General features: G+C 35.5%; 2 protein-coding genes across 3 annotated transcripts; one reads left to right on the forward strand and one right to left on the reverse strand.

The window, feature by feature from the left end:
• Positions 1–1,925: 1,925 nt before the first annotated feature.
• LOC132313495 (protein sym-1) lies at positions 1,926–16,411 on the forward strand. Of its 2 annotated transcripts, none has more exons than XM_059812286.1 (8): positions 1,926–2,668; positions 3,689–3,776; positions 7,111–7,205; positions 7,957–8,029; positions 8,148–8,240; positions 8,374–8,460; positions 11,836–11,916; positions 15,858–16,086. In XM_059812286.1, the coding sequence occupies exons 1-7, from the start codon at positions 2,289–2,291 to the stop codon at positions 11,914–11,916; spliced, it is 897 nt and encodes a 298-aa protein (XP_059668269.1). In that variant the 5' UTR covers positions 1,926–2,288; the 3' UTR covers positions 15,858–16,086. The 2 variants fall into 2 exon arrangements, with proteins under 2 accessions (XP_059668269.1, XP_059668268.1); XM_059812285.1 differs by lacking the exon at positions 15,858–16,086 and adding an exon at positions 16,093–16,411 and having other exon boundaries at positions 1,931–2,668.
• A 1,379-nt stretch (positions 16,412–17,790) lies between these two features.
• LOC132313496 (calmodulin-binding protein 25) lies at positions 17,791–18,900 on the reverse strand. The gene has a single exon (XM_059812287.1). It carries the CDS (start codon positions 18,628–18,630, stop codon positions 18,037–18,039), a length of 594 nt encoding a protein of 197 aa, XP_059668270.1. The 5' UTR covers positions 18,631–18,900; the 3' UTR covers positions 17,791–18,036.
• Positions 18,901–21,167: the final 2,267 nt, after the last annotated feature.

Below are 21,167 nucleotides of genomic sequence, written 5' to 3' on the forward strand. Positions count from 1 at the left end.
TTCCTCCATGATTTTTTCTTTCTAAATAGTTTCTGGCTTTTACTGTGCCTTCAGATTTGTTTTCTTAATAAAGTAGATTGATCATGTCAGATATTTTCTGCTTTGTATTCCTATCCTCATTCCTACTATTGTGCAAATACTTTCTTAAATTCCCTCAATGACTTTTTACTTGAGAATCAGATTCTCTCTTTTCTTTCTGGCTTTTGTCGTGCCTTCAAATTTGTAGTCTTAAAGTAGACTCAGCTTGTACATCTAGTGACATTGATATTCATATTGTATTCCTATACTGGCAAGCTATGTTTATATATGGTGCAAGTGCTTTCATGAATATCCTCTGAATATATATTCGGATTATGAGGCATTTTAGGGGTTGTAGCCTCTCCTGGTAATATACCTTGGCTTCAGGTGAGGAAGTATTTTTGCTTTGATTGTCCGTGGGGCATGAATATGATTTCTGGTAATGCATGCTTTTGTATTTGAGGAGATGTTGCACCCTTTTTTCCCTCTAGTTTTTTTTTTTTTTTTTTTCACCTAATGAATGCTAGTTTACTCTGATAGATTTCTTGTGAAACCCAGTGTTATGAATTGCATGGACTAGGAATTGCATGGACTAGATGTACCTTGCAAAAGGGTTGTCCTTGGTGAAACTAATTTTGTTTGCAATACAGGAGGAGGTGGACATAGAGGGACTGGATGAATGACTCCAGCAATCCTCTTTGGCAGATCATACACCTTTATACTTGGATCCAAGGGGAGCTCTCTACCGGATTCTTCTGACAAGGCAGGGTTGTGTGCCCGCCTGCGTGTGCAGGTTGCCATGAAATGCACTTTGGTTGAGTGGATTTGTTTAACAGATAGAATTATGTGGACTAAATTTTCACTAATTCTATTTATGATATGCTCTGGGGTGGGGTTCTATTTTGCTGCATGTTCTCTTGCATTTGGTTTGATTGTGAATGAGGGCCAATACAAACCCATCAATTAAGAATCAATCCGAGGCAACTCGTGTAGAAGCCCTCATTCTCCTTGATCCCAACCCAAATTCATTAGGGATGTGATTATGGCAGTACAATTATGTACTATTACATATCCTTGAATTTTTTATGATACAAGATGACATAATTATTCCTTAAATAGCAGTCCAATTATTACTTTTGGAGGGAGAATCGTATAATTTTTTCTCCCAAAAGAAAAAAATGAGTTCAAAAGTCAAAAATATAGTGTGGATATCATCCTTTATTGGGTGTGGGCAAGCCTTTTTCAACTGCTAATACTAGTGTTGTTGAGGCTATTTGGTTTAGAAGAGCAATTGTCAAGACTTGTTATGTTTGAATATAACCCTTTGGTGGTTGCTAATGCAGGTTCAGAACTGGCTAAAGGTCCTTGTTCATGACATTTATTCAATTATGCAACTTATGTTGTATTTGGGAGCACGAATCAGTGCCTTTAAGGATTGGAAGATATTTAGTACAAATTTTGAATTAAAAATTTTCCAATCTCAAATACAAGGCATCAATTCGGTACAAATTTTGTATGTCTTTTGAGTTATGTTTTTTCTTGAAAAAATCCCGTATAGTACCTTGTTCTTTGCCGAGCACAAAGTGTCCGGTTCTGCTACGTAATTTCTTCGATTTAACAGTTCAAAAAAAAAAAAGGAAAAAAGAATGAAATGGTAGAAACATTCCTCATGTATTAAAAAATCACCCTCATGTTTATGGTTTAGTAATACTTTTTTCCTTCCGAAAATGGTTAACGATGATCAACTTCAAAAATTGTTTATGTCCAAAATATTATTTAGAAAGTCATGTTTACCCTTAAAAATTATGCAAAGACAAACAAAAAAATATGGCAAATATGAGGACAAGGCTTGACTTTTTTACTCATGTTTTTAGTATGTGTAATTATTTTAGTAGACTGTACAGCTAAATGGAAATTTTAATATAAAGTTTATTTTATAAAAAAGATATATTTTTTTCAAAAGTTAAAAGGCAAAAATTCAAGTAGACAACTGCCTAAAAAAAGAAAAAAAGAAAGGTAACATAGTTTGAAAAATACTGTAGATGATTTGTTATTTGTTAGGAAAAAAGAAAAAAAAGGTCGAAACAATCCGAGATCCAGAACTTACACGGAGTGAGGGTAAGTAAAAAAGCGTTCCGCAACCCAAACTTTACCAAAAGAACAGTAATACCCTTCAAAAACCTCATATACAGGACATAATGTACAACCCGCCACTTTGCGAAGGATAACAACACACCAAAGAAGCCGCTTCGAGTTCGAGCAGCCCAATAATGGTTTCGAACCCTGTAACTCTTTCCCGCAAAGCTCTACCCTTGTTCAGGGTTTTGGGATTCTCTCGCACACCCTTTTCACATTTTGCTAACCAGACCAAAATCCCCACAAATCCACTTCAGATAAGTGGTTTTAGGAGTTCTTCAACCAATTCTCATCTGTTTTCCTCAAATTTCATTTGTGGGCATGTGAGCAAAGATTTGGTTCATTTTGGAATTGGGTTTAGACGATTGGGTTTTGATCATCTTCGGTTCTCGGCTGTTTCAAGTGGTGGCTCTGGCGGAAGTGGGGGGTACGGGGGTTCAACTGGTGGAAATTCAGGTGGGAAAGGTGAAGGAGGTGGTGGTGGTGGTGGGAGTGACTGGTCCTTGCTTTCATGGTAAAGTGTAAATTGTATTTCTAATGGTTTTTGTTGGATTCATACCTTTCTCTTTTTTCTTCATTGTCCATTTAGATTTTGTGATAGTTATGAATTTTGGCTTTACACATATTGAAAGAGTGTTATTAGCATTGCCATATGATTCTCTAAAGTTCAATTATTATAACTTCAATGGATAATCTGAACATGAACTGGAAATGTAGCCAATAGAGTTCTGAAGTTCATTCCCGACCTTGAGTTCCTTGAAGTTGTCAAATTTTCTTCTTCTCTGGGTTCCAGAATATTTTGGTCCCTTAATGTTGACAATTTGCTTACATTACATGTCATTCCTTCTGTAGGTTCTTATCTTGTTGAGTGTCACTTTTCGGCATGATTATTTTGTCTCTTATAAGCATTGATAGAGTTAAAGACCATGCTATTTAATAGCTCTCGGAAAGGTAAATACTGGTTGTATGCCTAAATAAAGAAAAGTTACATGACCATCTGTTCGAACTCCTGTATCCTGTGCATAAGGGCAACACAATCTGTTGACACCAAATTCTACATGGTGAGATGGTTTTTCTCCATATAGTTGTACGGTCTTAACCTTTCATCTTGACATACATCAATTTGCCTCACTGGCAAAATTACATGTTTAACGGGATCCTGTTTCAGGGATTTATGTGTTCTCAACACAAGTGATTAGAAATTTGCTTTGACTAGAGTTGGCAATCTTGTTGTGCTGTGTTGTGTTCATGATGTATTGTTCTCTAGGCTTGTTCTACTAAGCACACACTCCCTTATTATGGTGAATGACATTTATCTGAAAATAATTTAAAATCCAACTAATGAAGGAACATTGTTTGTTCTGCTACATTTCTCTTTGTGATGGGACTTTTCATTTTTATTCTCTCATTTTTCAATGAAATGTTTCTGCCTTTTGCTGAAAAATAAATTACAATATGGTGCAAATAGGAAACTTTTATTACGTTAATCATGATACATTCTCTGCCATTTTAACTCGAGTTTACTTTATTTCAGGTATCTGACTCTTCTTGAGAAGTATCCTGTGTTAACAAAAGCAGTGACATCTGCATTTTTGACACTTATTGGAGATGTGATCTGCCAGGTAGACTTTTTCCGGTCCCTATACCTACAACTGTCTAAATATTAATTTTTTTTTTCCTTCTTGTTTGGACAGGACATTTTCTAATTGTTATATACCATTCTTCACTTTTCTGTGATTTATATATTGAAATAGTGAAAAGAAATCTTTTAGTATTAATAGTTTTTGGTTTGTTTTCCTTTTTGTTTATCCTGATTTTAGGAGATTTCCTGTGTTGAGAAGAATATAGGTTGATTTAGAGTTTCAGGATGATGATGTCTCAAGATTTCTTCAGATTGGAATTTCTTAAAAAAATTTGCAGCTTCTCTTCTGCCTTTAACAACATTGGCATCTTCCCATCTTTATTTTTGTCATTTTAACTTTGTTGGCAACTATAGTAATCTTTGTGTGGGTATCTGAAACCCACCCATAGCGATATAGGCACCATGGGAAACAAGAAGGCGTCATGATTTGGCTTCATTTTCTTCACGGGAGAGGCTTCAGGAAGACCTGGAGACCTTTACCTTGAGGACCATCACCTTGCGATCTCTACCTTGAGATTTCTAAACTATTCCTTTCTGAGCTCTAGACTTCTATATTAGGGTGTTAGACTTAGTTTGACTTTGGGTAAGGCCTTAGTCTGTGGAATCCATGATGACCTCTATGCTGCCACTTTATCCTTGACTTCTACCCTATTCCACTGTGCTTGGATCTCTGATAATTATAATAGATGACCTCTATACTACCACTCTCTCTCTCTCTCAATGAACCTTGACTTCCACCTTACTCCACTCTACTCGGATCTCTATGATATATTCTCTCTCCTAATCCTGTACAAATCCAAATTATGGCGCCTCCTTTAAAGGCGCGTCTGGGAGTCCCAATGGGGAGGTACTGCTCAAAATGGAATTTCCCCGCATCATTTATTTTGTTTGGCAGACCTCTTTCCTTGAGACCACTTTGCATGATGATATAGTTTTCTATTTTATTAAAATCTTATGTTACAGACATATGGGTAAATATCAGCATGGTATCAATGGTCTACATCGCGTGGTCCACATATTATTCATCGCTGTATGCGATTGTGGTTTAGTCAATTTGAGAAGTCGGCCTATTTGGTGGTCTCACTATATCTTTTTCCATATACATTTAGATGTTTATAATAAAGTAATAACTTAAGATAGAATTTGAAAGCAATTGGTAAAACAGCAATATTGGAAGTTTCAAGCAATAACCACAAAGAAAGTCCATAAATCTTACGCCAAACACTTCTTTTTATGTTAATCCAAGTGAAAAGTTCAGATAATGCCCAAAAAAAAAGAGGGGGTGGGGAGTAAAACTTGCCAATTGTTTGAAGTTTTGAAAGTCCTTGATCCAAAATAGAGGATTGAATATTGAGTTTTTAAGCTTATCTCGACTGTTGTGGTCCAAAAAGAAATAACAACATTTATGAAAGTTCTAGATAATTCCCCAACAACCAGGTGTTATGGACAGTTGTAGACATGAAATACAAATCCGACCGCTATAATGGATCGTAATGAGAAGACACTGGTTGCTCTTGTTACGTAACGGCTATTATGTCCTGTATAATCCGTTAATTGAAATTGTGTTCGGATCATACATTTTAGCTTGGTTCTTTTACATAAATTGTCTCTGTAATTGGATATGATTGATGTGCTAATCATTCCACCATATCTATATTGTGTCTCAGGTTCTCTCTATTTTGCTTTATTGGACGACAAGTATTTATAATTGGAACAATCTATGTGTATTTCTTGTGCTGCTTATTTAAATTGACTTGAAATCCTGTCTGTTTTCAGTTTTCAATTTACAAAGTCAATCTGTTTTGGAAGCGTCGAGCTATTCATGATGCTATTGCTGTTTTTTGCTTCCTTTTTATATGCAAGAGAGCGGAAATAGCAACCTGCCTGAGTTTGAAAAAACTAGTAGCTAAAATAAGATGTGAACATTTTGCGTATGGAATTCTCCATATTTAATGTTATGTAATTCTCCAGAGCTCCCTGCTAACAAGGTTTTCCAAAGAGGATGAAGTAAATAAGGACAATGATGGAAAGACAAGATGTAATTTAAAAGAAGCAAAGGAATGTGAAAGGAAGTGCTTCTAGAACGGAAAACATTAAGACTAAATCCAAGGAAATATGTGAACAAAGGGAAGATAAAGAGAAATTGCTACTCGAGAGGAAAAACAAACAAAATCTTAGGCTTAAGAAGTGGAGAAAAGCAATCACAAATCTATCTTGTATTCTAGGAGGTCATGTCTTCAACCAGGAAACAGGCTGCCTTAGCTTCTGAGATTGGCGCGTGCTCTTGTCCTGATTTGGGTTGTTTTTAGCTTTTTTTCTTTGATTAACTATTCTTATTGGGCTGTGACAAGTGGTTGGGTTTTTCTCACTAGAGTAGGTGTGACGTTTCCTTGGTTGTGAGAGGTTTGATCTCTTTGTTCGATACAGTCTTGTTTCTAGCTTCTTGTATATCCCTTTCAGTTAGTAAAATCTAATCCTGCTTGCAAAACAAATGGTTGTGCTTAATTTTTATGTGAATCTCAAGGCGTACTTGGGATTTATTCATCTGTGGTGAAATGATTCTGTACTTGAAAGAAAGCACAGAGGAAAGTAACAGCTATTCTCAAGCAAGGATTGAAGAACGTTAATTTCAATCAATTTGAATGTTCAAACAAAAATTCAAATTTCCAAATTTCTGACACAGGTCAAAGTTTTGCAGCCCAGATGTGTTCTTTTAACAATATCGTTGAAGTTCATGAATTCTGATCTTCGGAGAAAAAAATTGTTACATTCAAGTTGAGGAAATCCCCATGAAGTGTTTACTTGCTCAATTGATCAAGTGAGCCAGTAAAGATAAAGGCACTGCTGGTCAGCAGCACCTATCAACCCCAAATTTATCATAACTGAAGACCAGAAGGTTTCTGAAAGTTAAATTTTCCCATATAGATTCTAACAATTGGACGAGTATCTGATGATCTTATAGCTAATTTTAGAAGTCCAAATGAAAGCTAGGATTGCACAATTCCAAATAATATTCTCAAAGTATCCAATGAAGTCTGGTACTACTTTCCCTTTGTGTTATTTTTAGTTTTTTTAATGTGGTAGTCTTGAACCAACCAAAAGGAGAAAAAAGAAAAAGAAAAACTGAAGTGATTTGATGACGCAAGTTATTGCTACTGAATTTTCAAAACTACTGTGTTGTAGCATGTAGTTATCAATTAATATGTTAATGTTTCTATGCATGGACAAATAGGGTTAGATTGCGTACGCCACTTCTCTGTCATGATGTAACTTCTAGATTAAAATTGCTGAATTCTAGTAGTTATGTGTCTCAGGTTGCAATCGATCAAGCATCGTCACTCGACCTGAAGAGAACATTTCTATTCACTCTGTTGGGGCTGGTTTTGGTGGGCCCCACATTACACTTCTGGTAAAAGCTACAGAATCCAAGTTCTCCCTGAGTGTTGCATATCCATGATTATAGCAACTTTGTCTTTGTATTTTCTCATGTATGTGCTACATGTTTGTTAGTGTTGTTGTGTCTGTTTCACTCCGTAACTATGGTATAATTATAAGCTTCATATTTTCAATGCTGTGGTAACTTATAGCCTCATACTATCCTATTATTCAATAACTATGCTGTCAACAGTTATGCCAGTATTGAAATTGAGATTTTTTTTCTTTTCTTGGAAAGACCCTTCTAAAATGACATGTTTCTAAGATGGCTATGGTAATCTTGAAAATAATAAGAAATGTAATTATCATTTGGGTTTGAAATGAAATTTGAATGGTGTACATCAGATACATGATTCTTTTTTTGAAGGGTTTAATAAATTAAAATATAATTACTATGCAAATATTTATGCTTACTGATTGGGTTCTTTTGCTGTTTCCCTTGGATTAGCATGATCTAGTTAGATATACATCGTCATTGTTGTCGACGAGTGCTTTTAAATTTCTGATGACGCCATGGGCAATGTAGATCCTTTGACATTCAAAATTTGGCTACTTTTTCTTTAGTTTGTATGAGCTTTCAAAATCCTAACCTTAAAGGGATGATGCCAAATGCACTAAAACCTAACAACAAATTTGTTGACAAAATATCAAAGTATCTGCTTTTTACTTGAGTTTTTGTGGACAGTTTTTTGAAGTGCACTTCATACAAGTTGATTTATTTCTAGGTATTTATATCTGAGTAAATTGGTCACTCTGTCGGGAGCATCAGGTGCTTTCTTGCGCCTTATACTTGACCAGGTGACTTCTTCTTTTCCAGTTTGTTTTTATTGTCTGCTCTAAGTTGATTAAGCAACTTGGCATGTTTTCACTTTATTAGAAGAAGCATCTCTGAATGTAACCTGAATTTGATTTGCAGTTCCTTTTCTCACCGATATTCATCGGAGTTTTCTTATCTACATTGGTGACGCTTGAGGGGAGGCCATCGCAAGTGGTGCCAAAGCTTCAGCAGGTATTACACAGTGTTCTTTTTCTTCCTTCTATTTTTAGTTGTCCTTTAACCGACAACATGTCATTGAAAGGAACTAATCCTTTGTTTCGAGAGTCGATATTTTTTCATATCAATGTTGAACTCTGTTTTGTAGGAGTGGTTCTCTTCTGTTCTTGCAAACTGGCAACTTTGGATACCATTCCAATTTCTCAACTTCCGATTCGTACCACAGCAATTTCAGGTTTGAATGGCACAATCTAATTTACTTGGAGAGTTTTGTGCTTATGTGAGATAACCTCCCTCCCCGCTTCTGACATATAAAGAAACATCTGAGGTGCTGAGACCCATGTAATGTGGATTGGTGTGGCAACATTTAGAAAGTTCCATATTTGTATTATGAGTATATTAGCTCAGAAAAATAAAATAAGTGTCAAGTAAAATACTCAAGTGACATTTTAATGTTCAAAGTGATTGCATTAATTCTTAAATAGACAAATTTTCAATATATTATATAGTATGTATATATATGTACACTTCTACATATGGAAGGAAGCACTTGCAGATCCAAGTGAAAGGAGGCCATGGTAGATTTCATGAAAGCTCTCGGAAAGAATGAGATTTGGGAATTAGTACCTCTTCCAAATAGAAAGAAGCCGGTGGGATGTAAGTGGGTGTTAACTGTCAGATTAAAAGTAGATGGAGCGATTGACTGATATAAAGCAAGGTTGGTTGCCAAAGGATTCACTTCTACATATGGCATAGATTATTAGGAGACATTTACACCAGTTGCCAAGATGAACTCCCACATAGTCCTTTCTTATGTTTCCAACTTGGTGTGAAGTCTTCAACAGTTGGATGTGAAGAATGCAATTCTTCTTCACGGGGATCTAGAGGAGGAAGTGTATATGGAGATTCCTCAAGGTTTTTCTTCAAGACTGGAACTGAAGGGAAGGTGTGTAAATTGAAAGGTCGCTTTATTGGTTAAAGTGATTCTGCAAAGTCATGATCAGATTTGGGTACAAATAGTCACAAATATCACACTATGTTCATCATGAGCAAAAGACGAGATCAAAGTTCTTATTGTTTATGTTGATGACATCGTAGTGACTGGTGATGGTACTCATGAAGTTTTCAGATTAAAGGCTCTTCTAGATAGAGAATTTGAAATCAAAGACTTGGGATGGTTTACAATTTTTCCTGGGAGTTGAAGTTGCAAGACTTAACAAGAGCATTTTCATCTCCCAAGGGAAGTACATCATTCACCTAAGGTGACTGGTATGTTGGGTTGCAAGCCCACAAATTCTCCTATACAAGCCAATCATGAACTTAAAGGTGGTGTAGACTACCAATTAGGCAAGGGGAGATATCATAGACTTTTGGGGAGACTTAAATGTGTCTCATACGCGTCTAAATATAGCTTATGCAGCTCGTATTGCAAGCCAATTTATGCACGACCCTTCTACCATTCACTTATATATATCCTGAGGTACCTGAAGTACGCTCAGGGCAAAGGAACATTTCTTTTCTAATCATGGTCATCTAAAGCTAGGAGTTTTTATAGATGTAGATTGGGCAGGATCAGTTGATAGGGATCTAACTGAGGCTTTTGAATCTTCTGTTTTTTCTTGATAAATATTGAGCTATGGCACATAGAGTATGCGAGCTCATTTGATTTCAGACTTTGATGGGTGATTGGATTTTAGTTATAATGGACCTTAACACCATACAGTAATAAAAAGGCATCCATCAACATTGTTCAATAACTTGGTTCAAGATGACAAGACAAAACATATTGAGATTTGTTGGGGCAGCAGAAACGCGTGAACACAAAGATCTAACGAAAGCCAACAAAGCAATCACACACAAACACAAGATATAACGTGGTTCAACCAAAACCGGTTTACATCCACGGATGAGAAGATATATTCCACTATGATTCGTAGCGATATTACAATACCAGAATACCAACTCTGTTTACATGCCTTTTCACCGTGTATCACTCCACAATAGAAACCTAATTAGAATAGGCATTTGAAACACAATTCCCAACAATCTCCACCTTGACTCAAATCCCATCCTGCCAGTCATCGCTTCCCACAACATTGATCAAGGTAATTCATTGCAACTTCAATCTTGACGATCCTTCTACAAAACTACCGTTGTCCCTAGTGTATCCCGCTCGACCTGTCAAACCTCTAAGGTTCCACCTTGAATGCTCGAGCTCCATGCAATGTAACCCATCACGATTTTCTGACCATCGTGACCCACCAAGCCAATTGACTCCACCTACAACTGAAACCCGTTGTAGCACATGTTGAAACTTCTTGTATTTCCTGGATCTCTTCACCTTCGGCTTTGATACCAATTTGTTGGGGCAACGGAAGCGCCCGAATAACAAATCCAAAGAAAGCCAACAAAATAATCACACACAAACACAAGATATAACGTGGTTCAGCCAAAATCGGCCTACATCCACAGATGAGAAGAGATTTCACTATGATTCGTAGAGATATTACAGCAATTGAGTACCAACACCGCATACATGTCTTTTCATAGATTGATAACAATTTCATTAAGGAGAAGCTAAAAGAGTGAGTGATTTGTATACCTTTTGTGCAGTTGGAAAATCATTTAGCTGATGTTTTTACCAGGGGTCTTAGTATTTTCTTTCAACTGTATGCAAGTTGGGCATGAGAGATATCTGTGTGCCAACTTGAGGGAGAGTGGTAGAATAGAATAATGCAAGAGAAGGGGCTTTATGTAATTAGCAGTAATTTGAGTAATATAAATACGGCATAGAATAAGAAATAATCAACTCATTCTCCAAACCCTTTTTTCATCATCTCTCACATTCTTCTTTCCTCTCTTCTCCCAGAAATCCTAATCTCAGCCGTTATTGAGTTCCAACTGTTCTGATATGCTTCAACACCCACCCATTTGTATCTACAGGAGACATTGATTTTATTTAGCCACAGACAAAAGCATCAGACCATATCTCATCAAGTTTCTGTTAATATTTAGCTTCATTCTTGTCAATAACTCAATACTGCTGCTAAACCATGTAACAGTAGTTATCTCAGTGGTGGACACTTCTGTTAGTGTCGGAACAAGTTTTGGACATAATGTGGTGCGTTGTATTGGCAACTGTCTAACATCTATATACTCAAAAAAGGAAAAAAGAAAGAAAAAAAAAAAAAAAGGGTGTAAAAAAAATACTCCTATAAATAAAGAAAGAAACAAAAATCAAAAGGAAATGTTTAACACCGTCTCTGGGAGAAAAAAAATATCATAAATGATATTAAATAATGAACCAGTATCTTCAACAGTGCTTCCTGTTTATATCAGTCATCCAATAGTGACGTTTTGATAGATATTTCATAATCTAGGACAAGAGAACGACAAAATCCTACTATCTAGTCTCTATGATGTTGCATGATGCTGTCAACTATTGACCATTTCTAGAATGCATATGATTTACTCCTTACTTGTCTGTTTGAAAATGAATGGCCACCATAATTGTGCTTTGTATTGTCATTTAGTATAACTCTGCTTCTATTATATGATTTTACTTTTCAATATCAAAGTGTCGACTTTTTCTTCATGATTACAATTGCAGGTCCTTGCTGCAAATTTTATTGCTTTGATATGGAATGTAATTCTCTCGTACAAAGCTCACAAAGAGATCCTGCCAAAATAGGTGTGTTTTCTAAGAAAGATCTGAAAGTTCTGTCCCAATTACTTGTAATTGGTTGTAATATTATAGTGACATGATATAAATCTGGAAACTAGATAGTCAATGGATTGATAGAAGAGTGATAAGAATAAAGGAAAATTGCAAACATTGAACTTCCAAAAAACTTCAATTAAATAACCAAACTTTCATCTTGTCTTTTTAGTATGTAACTTCTTTCCACTGGATTCCATCCTTAGGTTAAAATCATTATCTTGATAATTTTACTTTCTATTTCTATCCAAAACCACAAGGTTGAAAAACAAGAACAAACCTTAAAAATAGGTAACAAAAATAATCATATTAATTTCTTTTAAATGATCATATTATTCTTTTATGCTTTATATTGTTATTGTTGGAAAAAATTACCAGTTTGATAACGGATAAATGAGGAATCAGACTGTAACCCTAGGCCCTGATAGTCAGAGTACGAAACGGCCGAAACTGAGCCTAGGGGGGTGAATAGTACGCAAAGGCCCGAGTGAAACCTAGGGGGGTGAATAGGTCTTCAAATCTGATTAACTACTTTTACAAATAAATTTGATTCAACTTTAACCAAATTTCAAATACCGAGTAACAATTAAGCACGTAAAAGTAGGCTGAATACAAAAATATAAAGCATAAAACAACACCATAAAGATGAACACCGATTTTTAAGTAGAAAATCTAATAGGTGAAGAACCATGGGATCTAATCCAGACAAATCAAATCATAAGAAGGTATAGAAAACTAGGTTATGAAACTCTAAATCCAAGAATCCTCTAGTTACTTTTGACCCAGACTCAATCCTGATGTTCTCCTTGAACTCTGGCGCTGCCTGTCAATGAACTCACTCCTTGCGCAGTTCTCTCTTAAATCGGTGTTTTGATCTCCATGACTAGTCACTTCCAAGCCTTTGGTGCTTGTGTGGAATTGGCTTGTGGTGTTGAAATCTGTTTAGCTCTAGGATCATTGATGATCAATACTTGAAACATTCTCACAATCAAAATTAATGGATGATGAATGAAACAAACAAAATCTAACAACTAAATTGCTAGAATGCGTGATTTCCTAGGTTTTTTTGAAAGCATAGGGTCTTTTGTAGACCTTCAAGCTGAAAGAGATTAGTGTTATTAGAGTTTAAAATTATTTGAAAACTCTTTGTTTGCAAGCTTCAAGTAGTTGAAGTTAGGTTCGTAGTCTAGTGAGCTTTGGGGGATCTTTCTATTGATTGAATTCATCTGTCCTACTTCAAATAGGATTTTAGTTTATAAAAACAATTTTATGCATTCTAAAACACTATTTTAAAGATCAAATTATGCAAATTTCAAATCATAGCATGTTTAATGTTATGAATGCATATATATGAACCCTAATTTGGTGAGTGGATAATATATATCCCTGTTCAAGATTTTGATTTACTGTTTACCTTTGGACAGAGGTAACTAAACCAACTACCTTAACTAAGTTTTGAAATCATAATCACAAACTAAAATAAAAGATATGATTCCCGTTTTGTACAAAGTTAGCCATCGGAAGTCCTATTGACCTAACAGATAAAATTGTCAATAGCAATGTTTTAAGCGACATGAAGGAGTTGCAAAGCCGAAATTTAGAGAAGATCGTCAATTTCCGTACTATATGGTGGCAGTTTGTCCTGCAAATTCCATTAGACCTATGAGCATCTCCAATGCTCTTCTATTTTGGGCTCTCAAACTCATAATTTGAGAGATGGGTAAAAAAAAGGCCCTCCAATGGCCTTTCATTTGGCCTCTCAAAATTTGAAAATCTCAAATTTTCTCTCATATTTGAGGGCTGCCAAATTTTTTTGGCAAGTTTGTTTAATGGCCCAACGACACCGTTTCTTCCTATCTCCCTCAATCCCTCAACTATTGCTATCTCTGTCCCTCAATATCGCTACGTCTGTCGCTCCCTCTCATCTGCAACGTCGTCCTACCTCCCTCAATCCCCTGTTGTTTTCTCTGTCCCTCGATATCGCTAACTCTGTTGTCTCTCTCTCCTTCTCATCTGCAACACTTGTTTCTTCCTCTGCCGTTACCGGATTCTGAACTTCGGCGGCGGATTCGACGATCTGGGCCCACTGGAGGAATCCAAGGTGCTGCTCAGCCGTGGTTCTGGGTTGTCCGATCGTGGCTCCCTCCGCCGTCGCCGTCGTTTTGGGTCATGGCATGAGTTCCGATGAAGAAGGCGGCGGCGATGATGATCAAAAATCGACCGGAGTTTGTTTGTGTCTGGGTCCCTCGATCGTGGCTCCCTCGACCGGCGATGATGATCAGCTTCTTTCTTTCTCTCTCATCAATTTGTTTGTTTCTGGGACTCTGAGGTAAAGAAATTCCCATATGTATATTGACTTCAATAATCATATTAATTGAATTTTCTTTCTACTGTTGTCATATTTAGTTGCTACATAGTCTGTCCATCTAATTTTATCAATGTTTTCATGATCTGAGACATAGGAAAGGCCATCGAAATCGTGGCCTCCACTTCGGATTCTTATCTGCAATTTATGCAATTTGGAGCAGATTATTGAGGCTTGGATGTGAGAAACATGTGTTGGGGCTATGATGAGTAGTGGTTTTGGGGTTGAAGATGAGATGAACCTGAGGTTTCTTATGTAGAATTGGAGGACTGATGGGTAGGAAGAATTGTTGGGTCTGTCTATGTTTCCTCTGTCCATCTCTATCTATATTTGCAATGGAAAAAGAATGGTGGTTGAAAATGGAAATTGGGAATAATTGTTGAAAAAAAAATGGTGGTTGTGTCAAAAAATAGCAACGCACCATTTGAGTAGAATTGCTAAAATATATCATTTTGATACTGTAGCACTCCTCAAAATATAGATTTAGCATGCACAAATAGCTTTATGCATTGGAGATGCTCTACGGTATAGTGGTCTGAAGTGAGGGTTAAAACTTGAAACAGTCAGTCTATTATTCAAATCTCTTTGGTATTGGTAAATTCCAGAGCATCCAAACAAAATGTTTGAGTCATCACAATATTCTAGAGCAAGTTGGAAAATATTGGAGGTGTACTAATGTAGAATTCATACAATGACATCATGTGTATGGTCATGCTGGGACTAAATTGACATAGGACTGATTTTTATTCCAAGACTTGTGGTAATCTGTATAAAAAAATTGAAGCTATTTGATAACACTTTTTTTTTTTAAATATTTATATATTTGGGGCTGTTTCCTTGAATATCTATATCTGTATATATATATATATATATATATATTCCTTTTTGGAGTGCTTGGGCTGAAACTTTTGGTTCAATTCAGTCTGATTGGTCCTCTTGGCCTGAATAGTAGTTTGGAAGGTTTTTGTGTTAAATACATGGTTTGGCTGTTCTCGGAAGGCAACTTTTGGGGTTTTTTCTTGCTGGATTATTCGATACAATTATGCTTATGATCTTTGGATGTGATTCGATGAGTTGTTGGTATGCCTATTAATGAATAATTAAAAAGTTGTTACAATTGTGGATTTTGGGGTTATACATAGCTTCAGGCTATTGTACTCTGTAGGTAATGTTTTTTTGTTTACTATTTTGCATATCAGAAATTAGTGCAGGTTCTACTGAGAGGGACTCTTGGAGTTAACCCCTCCCAATGGAAAAGGAATATTGGATGGAAGTAGTTTTTATTGGGTTGGTCAAAGTTGGACTACTATTATGAGTTCAGCTTTGTGGCTTGTATAGATTCTTGACTGGGGCAAGTAAGAAGTCAAAGTCATCTAGTCCTTTCTGTAAATGATGGGTCAGGAAATTCGTTGATAATGTCCTAGTATTACAATGCCATGCTACCATACATAAGCTGTGGTTATCTCTTTGACACACACATACAATTTGAATTACTATAGCTCAGAATTATTTGCATATAGATAATGATGCCTAAATATATGAATTGCAGGAAAAAAAGTTTTATGAAATAGAGGGATATGACTCTTATCGAGTGCTATCCCGAGCTTAATACTCTGTGGTTGGTGCAAGATTACTATTAAGACTTCGAGACAGATTGGGAAAGTGAAAAATATGCATAAATTCATGGATTTTGCATTCATTTACCTTGCCCTTTCTTATGTTAACATGGCGATCATGCTGGAGCGAACTCAATTTTATTTGACGGGATCAATATTTTTATGCAGTTTGGACGATTGATGTTGCTTAGAAGTCTGCCAACATGGTGATCATGCAGGAGTGAAGATAACTCAATTTTGTTTGACATAATCAATGTTTTTTTATGCAGTTTGGACAATTGATGTTTGCCTAGAGGTCTGCCACAACCCAAAAGGGTTGGACAAAGACACTGTCAATTACTTTTTGCATAAATGTTTGTGTTATAGGATTTTCTCAAGAGTTTGGCTGTGTGTTGCAAAAGTCAAGATGAAAAATTATATATGAGGAATTGAGGATGTTTGACTATGTATGCTGTGTTACTGTTATTAAGCTGTTATAGTTTCTTCATCTCTTGGTGCTTTTTTGTTTTTTTGTTTTTTATTTTATTTTTATGGTAACTTGTTTAATTGTTATATAGATTTTTGCCACTAATTTGAATCGTAAAATTTGTATGACATATTTGATGGTATATTAGCAACCTTTCCCAGATAAGGGTTTTTTTTAACATACAAGTTATATATTTGCAACAAGATTTAGGAATACTACTTAATATTTTATTATTTATTATATGTTCTCTATGATTTGTTCACCATATCCAATTTATAAGTTGATAAAATATTGAGAAAAAATTGAGAATATGTAAAAGAAAGTGAGAGGAACTTGTTATTTTGCTTTTGATTACAAAATTGTGGGGAATCACATAAACAAATGACATGGATTGAAAGGGAGATTACGATCAGGATCGCCTATGACTAAGAGATATTAAAGTCATTAGGTATAAATAATTTAGAATAATTTGTATATTTAATTTATTGAAAGGAACAAAAGGAAGACCCAAGTCAATCTGTGCTGTCACCTAACATGTTATATACTACTACTAGTATTTCTTTTAATAATCAATAATCATATCTTGACTCAGGTAAACACTTATACTAGTATTGAATAATAACATCTTGTTTATAGTTATATTTTATTGACAGTTGCGTTAATATATTAAAAAACAATTTGTTAAAAGTCATAAATTCCTTAGAAGAAGAAGAGGTACAAATAATGCTCTTTTAATTTTCTTACTCAATGGGTTTTTTTTTTTTCTTTAAAAAAAAAAAGTTCTATTTTACAGTACTAAAAATTATTTATTTGTTCAGACTTTTAAAATTGGTTAATAAATTGTCTTCATCTCGAATATATAACATGATAGATGATCTTTGAGTATATAACACGATAGCCTAAATTTGATTTTGAGTTTCGGAGGCAATGGACAATAACATTTTTTTCAAGACCACATTTTTTTTAACAAATTTTTTTGTGCAAAAAACATGACGTGAACACACACTTTTTCGGGAAACTGAGGGATCTAAAATGCTAATCCAACATATATACTAAAATTTTAATATATTTTTTTACTAATCTAAATTTATAGTAGTCCAGAATGCCAATTTAGCAAGTGTCCTAAGTTTTAATCAACCTGTAAAGTTGACCTATAGTCAATGGTAGCTTAAGCAGCTGAGTTATTACCAAGTTTTATGTCATTAATCCCAAATTTTCATGTAATAAAGTTATATTGGATCATCAAAATATTTGATCATATATATATATATATCTGTTAAGTACATCTCAAAATTATAAAATGCTAATGCTTTAGAAACCAAAACTCACAACCAAACCACAAATCTGTAAGGCGTAGTAATATCGCAAATGGTGAAGATAAACCATGCTAAGTCGGTCAATGCAAGTGACAAAAAAAGATAGATAGATAGATACATACATACATACATACATATAATTGTAGTCCATAGCCATAGCCAACATCGCTACTAATAGACAAAAAGAGTTCTAACCAAACACGCCTTCACAACTCTATAAACAGATCCCCCACCCTACATCAGACACCCCCACATAGTCCATCCACCACATCAGTACAAAGATCTTTTTTTTTTAAAAAAAACAATAATTTAATTTAAAAAACGAAAGTTTCACAACACCTTCCACGACTCAAGGGTGGGAAAGCCTGAAAAGGAGTCGAGGTTTAAACCGGCGCCACCGTCAGCCACCACAGACGGCGGCGGAATATTTAGAGTCGGCTCCATGGGACCCACCACCTGCTGCTGACGATCCAGCAGAGGAATTGAAGTGTCGAGAGTGGGCAGCCAACCCTGCATCCGGTTCACCGGTCGCTGTGGCTCCGGCTTCAACACGGGTACAACCGGCATCTGTCCGTTCCCGAACCTAACACCGGTCACCTGCTGCACCATCTGCCGGAAATTCGCCGGATCGGCCGCTATAAACGTCGTTGTCGTCCTCTTCGACGCACGTGACTTCCGCTTGGTCCTCTTCGTCACGAGATGAATCGTGTCTCGGCGTTTCGAACCCGCCGCTTCCACCTCCATGACCGTCCCGGTCGCCGGCCTTTCTGGCGCAATCGTCTCCGGTTGGTTGGACAGCGATTTCTGGAGGGCTTTGGTTAGGGTTTCGTTCTCTCCGGCGAACATTTGCGAGATCCACGAGTCCGGAAATGTCGAGCGAAACGTCCAGGGCTCCAAAGTCGCCAAACTCTCCGATGACGCCATTTCACAAACGTTTTTTTTTTAAGAATTGTAAACAGAAACACAAAAAAGATTGTAAAAATTTTCAATTAAATCATTCAGGAAAGAGAAGAGCTGTGATGGTTTTTGAGGACCGGAGCAAAATGGAAGGACTGTTGAGTACGGAATGGAGTTCGGACTAGGACTAGACCAGACTAGAGTGAAAGTGAGGAATCTATCAATGGAAGATAGAGAGATTTAAAAGAAGACCGGTGCTAGAGAGAGAGAGATGGGAGAGCAAGAAATGGGAAGAGTGAAGGTGAGAATGGAGGAGACTAAATAGGGCGGTGGAAGGAGGTGGGAAGATACCGCGTTGTCAGCCACGCGTCAGTTTCATGTACGGACGAATTTAACCATGGTTTACTATTTTTCTTCTCTTGTAAACTACTCAGAGAAATATAAATTAAAAAACAAAAGTCTCTCTCTCAAACACTGTTCTCACTTGTCACACACGCATTTTTTTCTTCTCGGCTTGGTGCTAACCATGGTTAGCATTACTTGACTGAAGTGTGGGTGGGTTTAATTAATTGTACTTTTCTTTTTTCTTTTTTCTTTTGATAGCAAGTGACACGTACCTTCTTTTGTAATGGGACAACATCTAAGTTGTTCTCTATCTCTATATGTGTGTAGTTTAGAAAATCTCTTCAAAATTATTTTTTCATACTCTTTTTATTAATTTTAAAAGAGACAACATTATATATATATATATATATATATATATATATAGATATATATATATTTTTTAACACACTACATTATATTATTATATATGTGTGTGTATATTTTCATACTCCTTTTATTAATTTTTTTTCATACTTCCTCTGGTATATAAGTTCTTCAAACAAGAAAATTGTCTCCAGGCTTTCTTTCTCTTCTTTTCTTTTCTTTTTTAATATCTCAAAATATATTTCTTATTTTGAGAAGTTCAATGTAATTTTTTTTTATTTAACTTTCAAAAATTATATCTAGATTTTGGAAATTCTTTTAAATTAACAATGTATATATATTTCATCTTGATAGGTTACTTTTGAGATTTCATAAAGAAACATGGATTAATAACATTAAAATTCTAAGATTTATTTTGGATTACAAAGTATTTTAAAGTAACGGGAAAAATAACCAACAAAAAATGTGGGAAACTTTTGTGGCCTCTACCCATTTTGGCATTCGGACGCAAGTCCTGCGTCCGGATGCGGGGTTAAACACTAACTCATCATTTTTTAAATTTTTCGTTAATGTATTCTTTATTTTTTAAAAAATTGACTATCAACCACTGACCTAAAGGATTACGCCTATCAGAACAAAAGCCTACTCCGTCCCAATGGTCCGTGTTCTCAAAATATACCATATGCAAAATCTGACATGTCCAAACTTCAAAATTTTCGAAAAAGTGCCTCAAAACTACATCTGCTAATTTATGGCTACAGTTATGGCCCACATTCATTTTGACCAAATTAAAACTTTGTAGAAAATTTTATTGATTTTAGAACCCATTTTGAGCAAAAATATCTTTCTAAGGCTTTTAGAAAAACTCAGGTTAACTGTGGAATGAAATTTGAATGATTGGGTTAAGCCGCACAAAATGTCTTTGCAAACTTTGCAAAACGACATGAAACACTAGAAGTAAAAAACTTTTACAAAGCCTCAATAATTGAAATAAAGTTATCATTTTCATTTGGGATGTTTAGTTGGAGAGAAGTTATAGGGAGGGATAGATGAGAGAGGGATAAAATAATTTCTTTGTGTTTGGGTGGAGGGAATGAAAGATAGGAAATAAGGCGAGATAAAACATTCCTACTTCAATTGTATTTTTCTATCCACTTAAAATTGGGAGAAGAAGAGAGAGAAAGAAGGATTAAATAACTAACAAATACAAAGAAATTATAACCTTCTCAAAATTTTAGAACCCATTTTAACCTTCTCAAAAGTTTGCTTGTCAAGGCTTACTGCATTAATGAGGGTACATTGGTAAAAATAAAATAAAAACTCTCTTCACTCCCTTCCAACCAAATTAAAAATTGAGTGTCACCCCATCTCTCCTTTAAACTATTCATTCTATCCGACCAAACAAAAATTGAGAGAGACACATTCTCTTCCTTAGGTATGTCTCATACATCCCTCCTCTTCTCCCTTCCATCCATTTTTTCATCCCTCCGCAAAACGAATTAAACTCCAAATAGAGTTATGACAATTTCACATATTGCTAGAAAATCCTATCAACGTGGAGATTGTTAGTTACAATTCTTGCAATTGTACCATCGCAACACTATCATTAGAAAACTCACGGGGTTACAATTCGTGTTCGCGGATCATAAATTCATAATCATGTCACGTCGTGTCAGCATATGGGTATTTTACTAAACAGGTAGACTAAAAAACAACTTGTTTAATAATCACGTAAGAGACTTTTAACACTAGCCCTACCTGTTTATTAAATAAGTTACACGGATTAACTTGTTTAATAACATGTTTACAAAAACTAGACATTTAATATTTAATTAAACAATAAAATACTAAAAAAA

The sequence above is a fragment of the Cornus florida genome, unplaced genomic scaffold, assembly GCF_030987335.1.
Source record: "Cornus florida cultivar Cherokee Brave unplaced genomic scaffold, ASM3098733v1 CherokeeBrave_3.0.0_Hap2_Chr06, whole genome shotgun sequence".
Classification (NCBI taxonomy): domain Eukaryota; kingdom Viridiplantae; phylum Streptophyta; class Magnoliopsida; order Cornales; family Cornaceae; genus Cornus; species Cornus florida.

Bases quoted from the DNA above. Each gene is read 5' to 3' on its own strand.
- LOC132313496 (XM_059812287.1), bottom strand. From the start codon at position 18,630: ATGGCGTCATCGGAGAGTTTGGCGACTTTGGAGCCCTGGACGTTTCGC.
- LOC132313495 (XM_059812286.1), top strand. From the start codon at position 2,289: ATGGTTTCGAACCCTGTAACTCTTTCCCGCAAAGCTCTACCCTTGTTC. The intron at 8,030-8,147 runs GTGACTTCTTCT...TTTGATTTGCAG, and splicing joins TGCGCCTTATACTTGACCAG to TTCCTTTTCTCACCGATATT. The intron at 8,241-8,373 runs GTATTACACAGT...TCTGTTTTGTAG, and splicing joins TGGTGCCAAAGCTTCAGCAG to GAGTGGTTCTCTTCTGTTCT.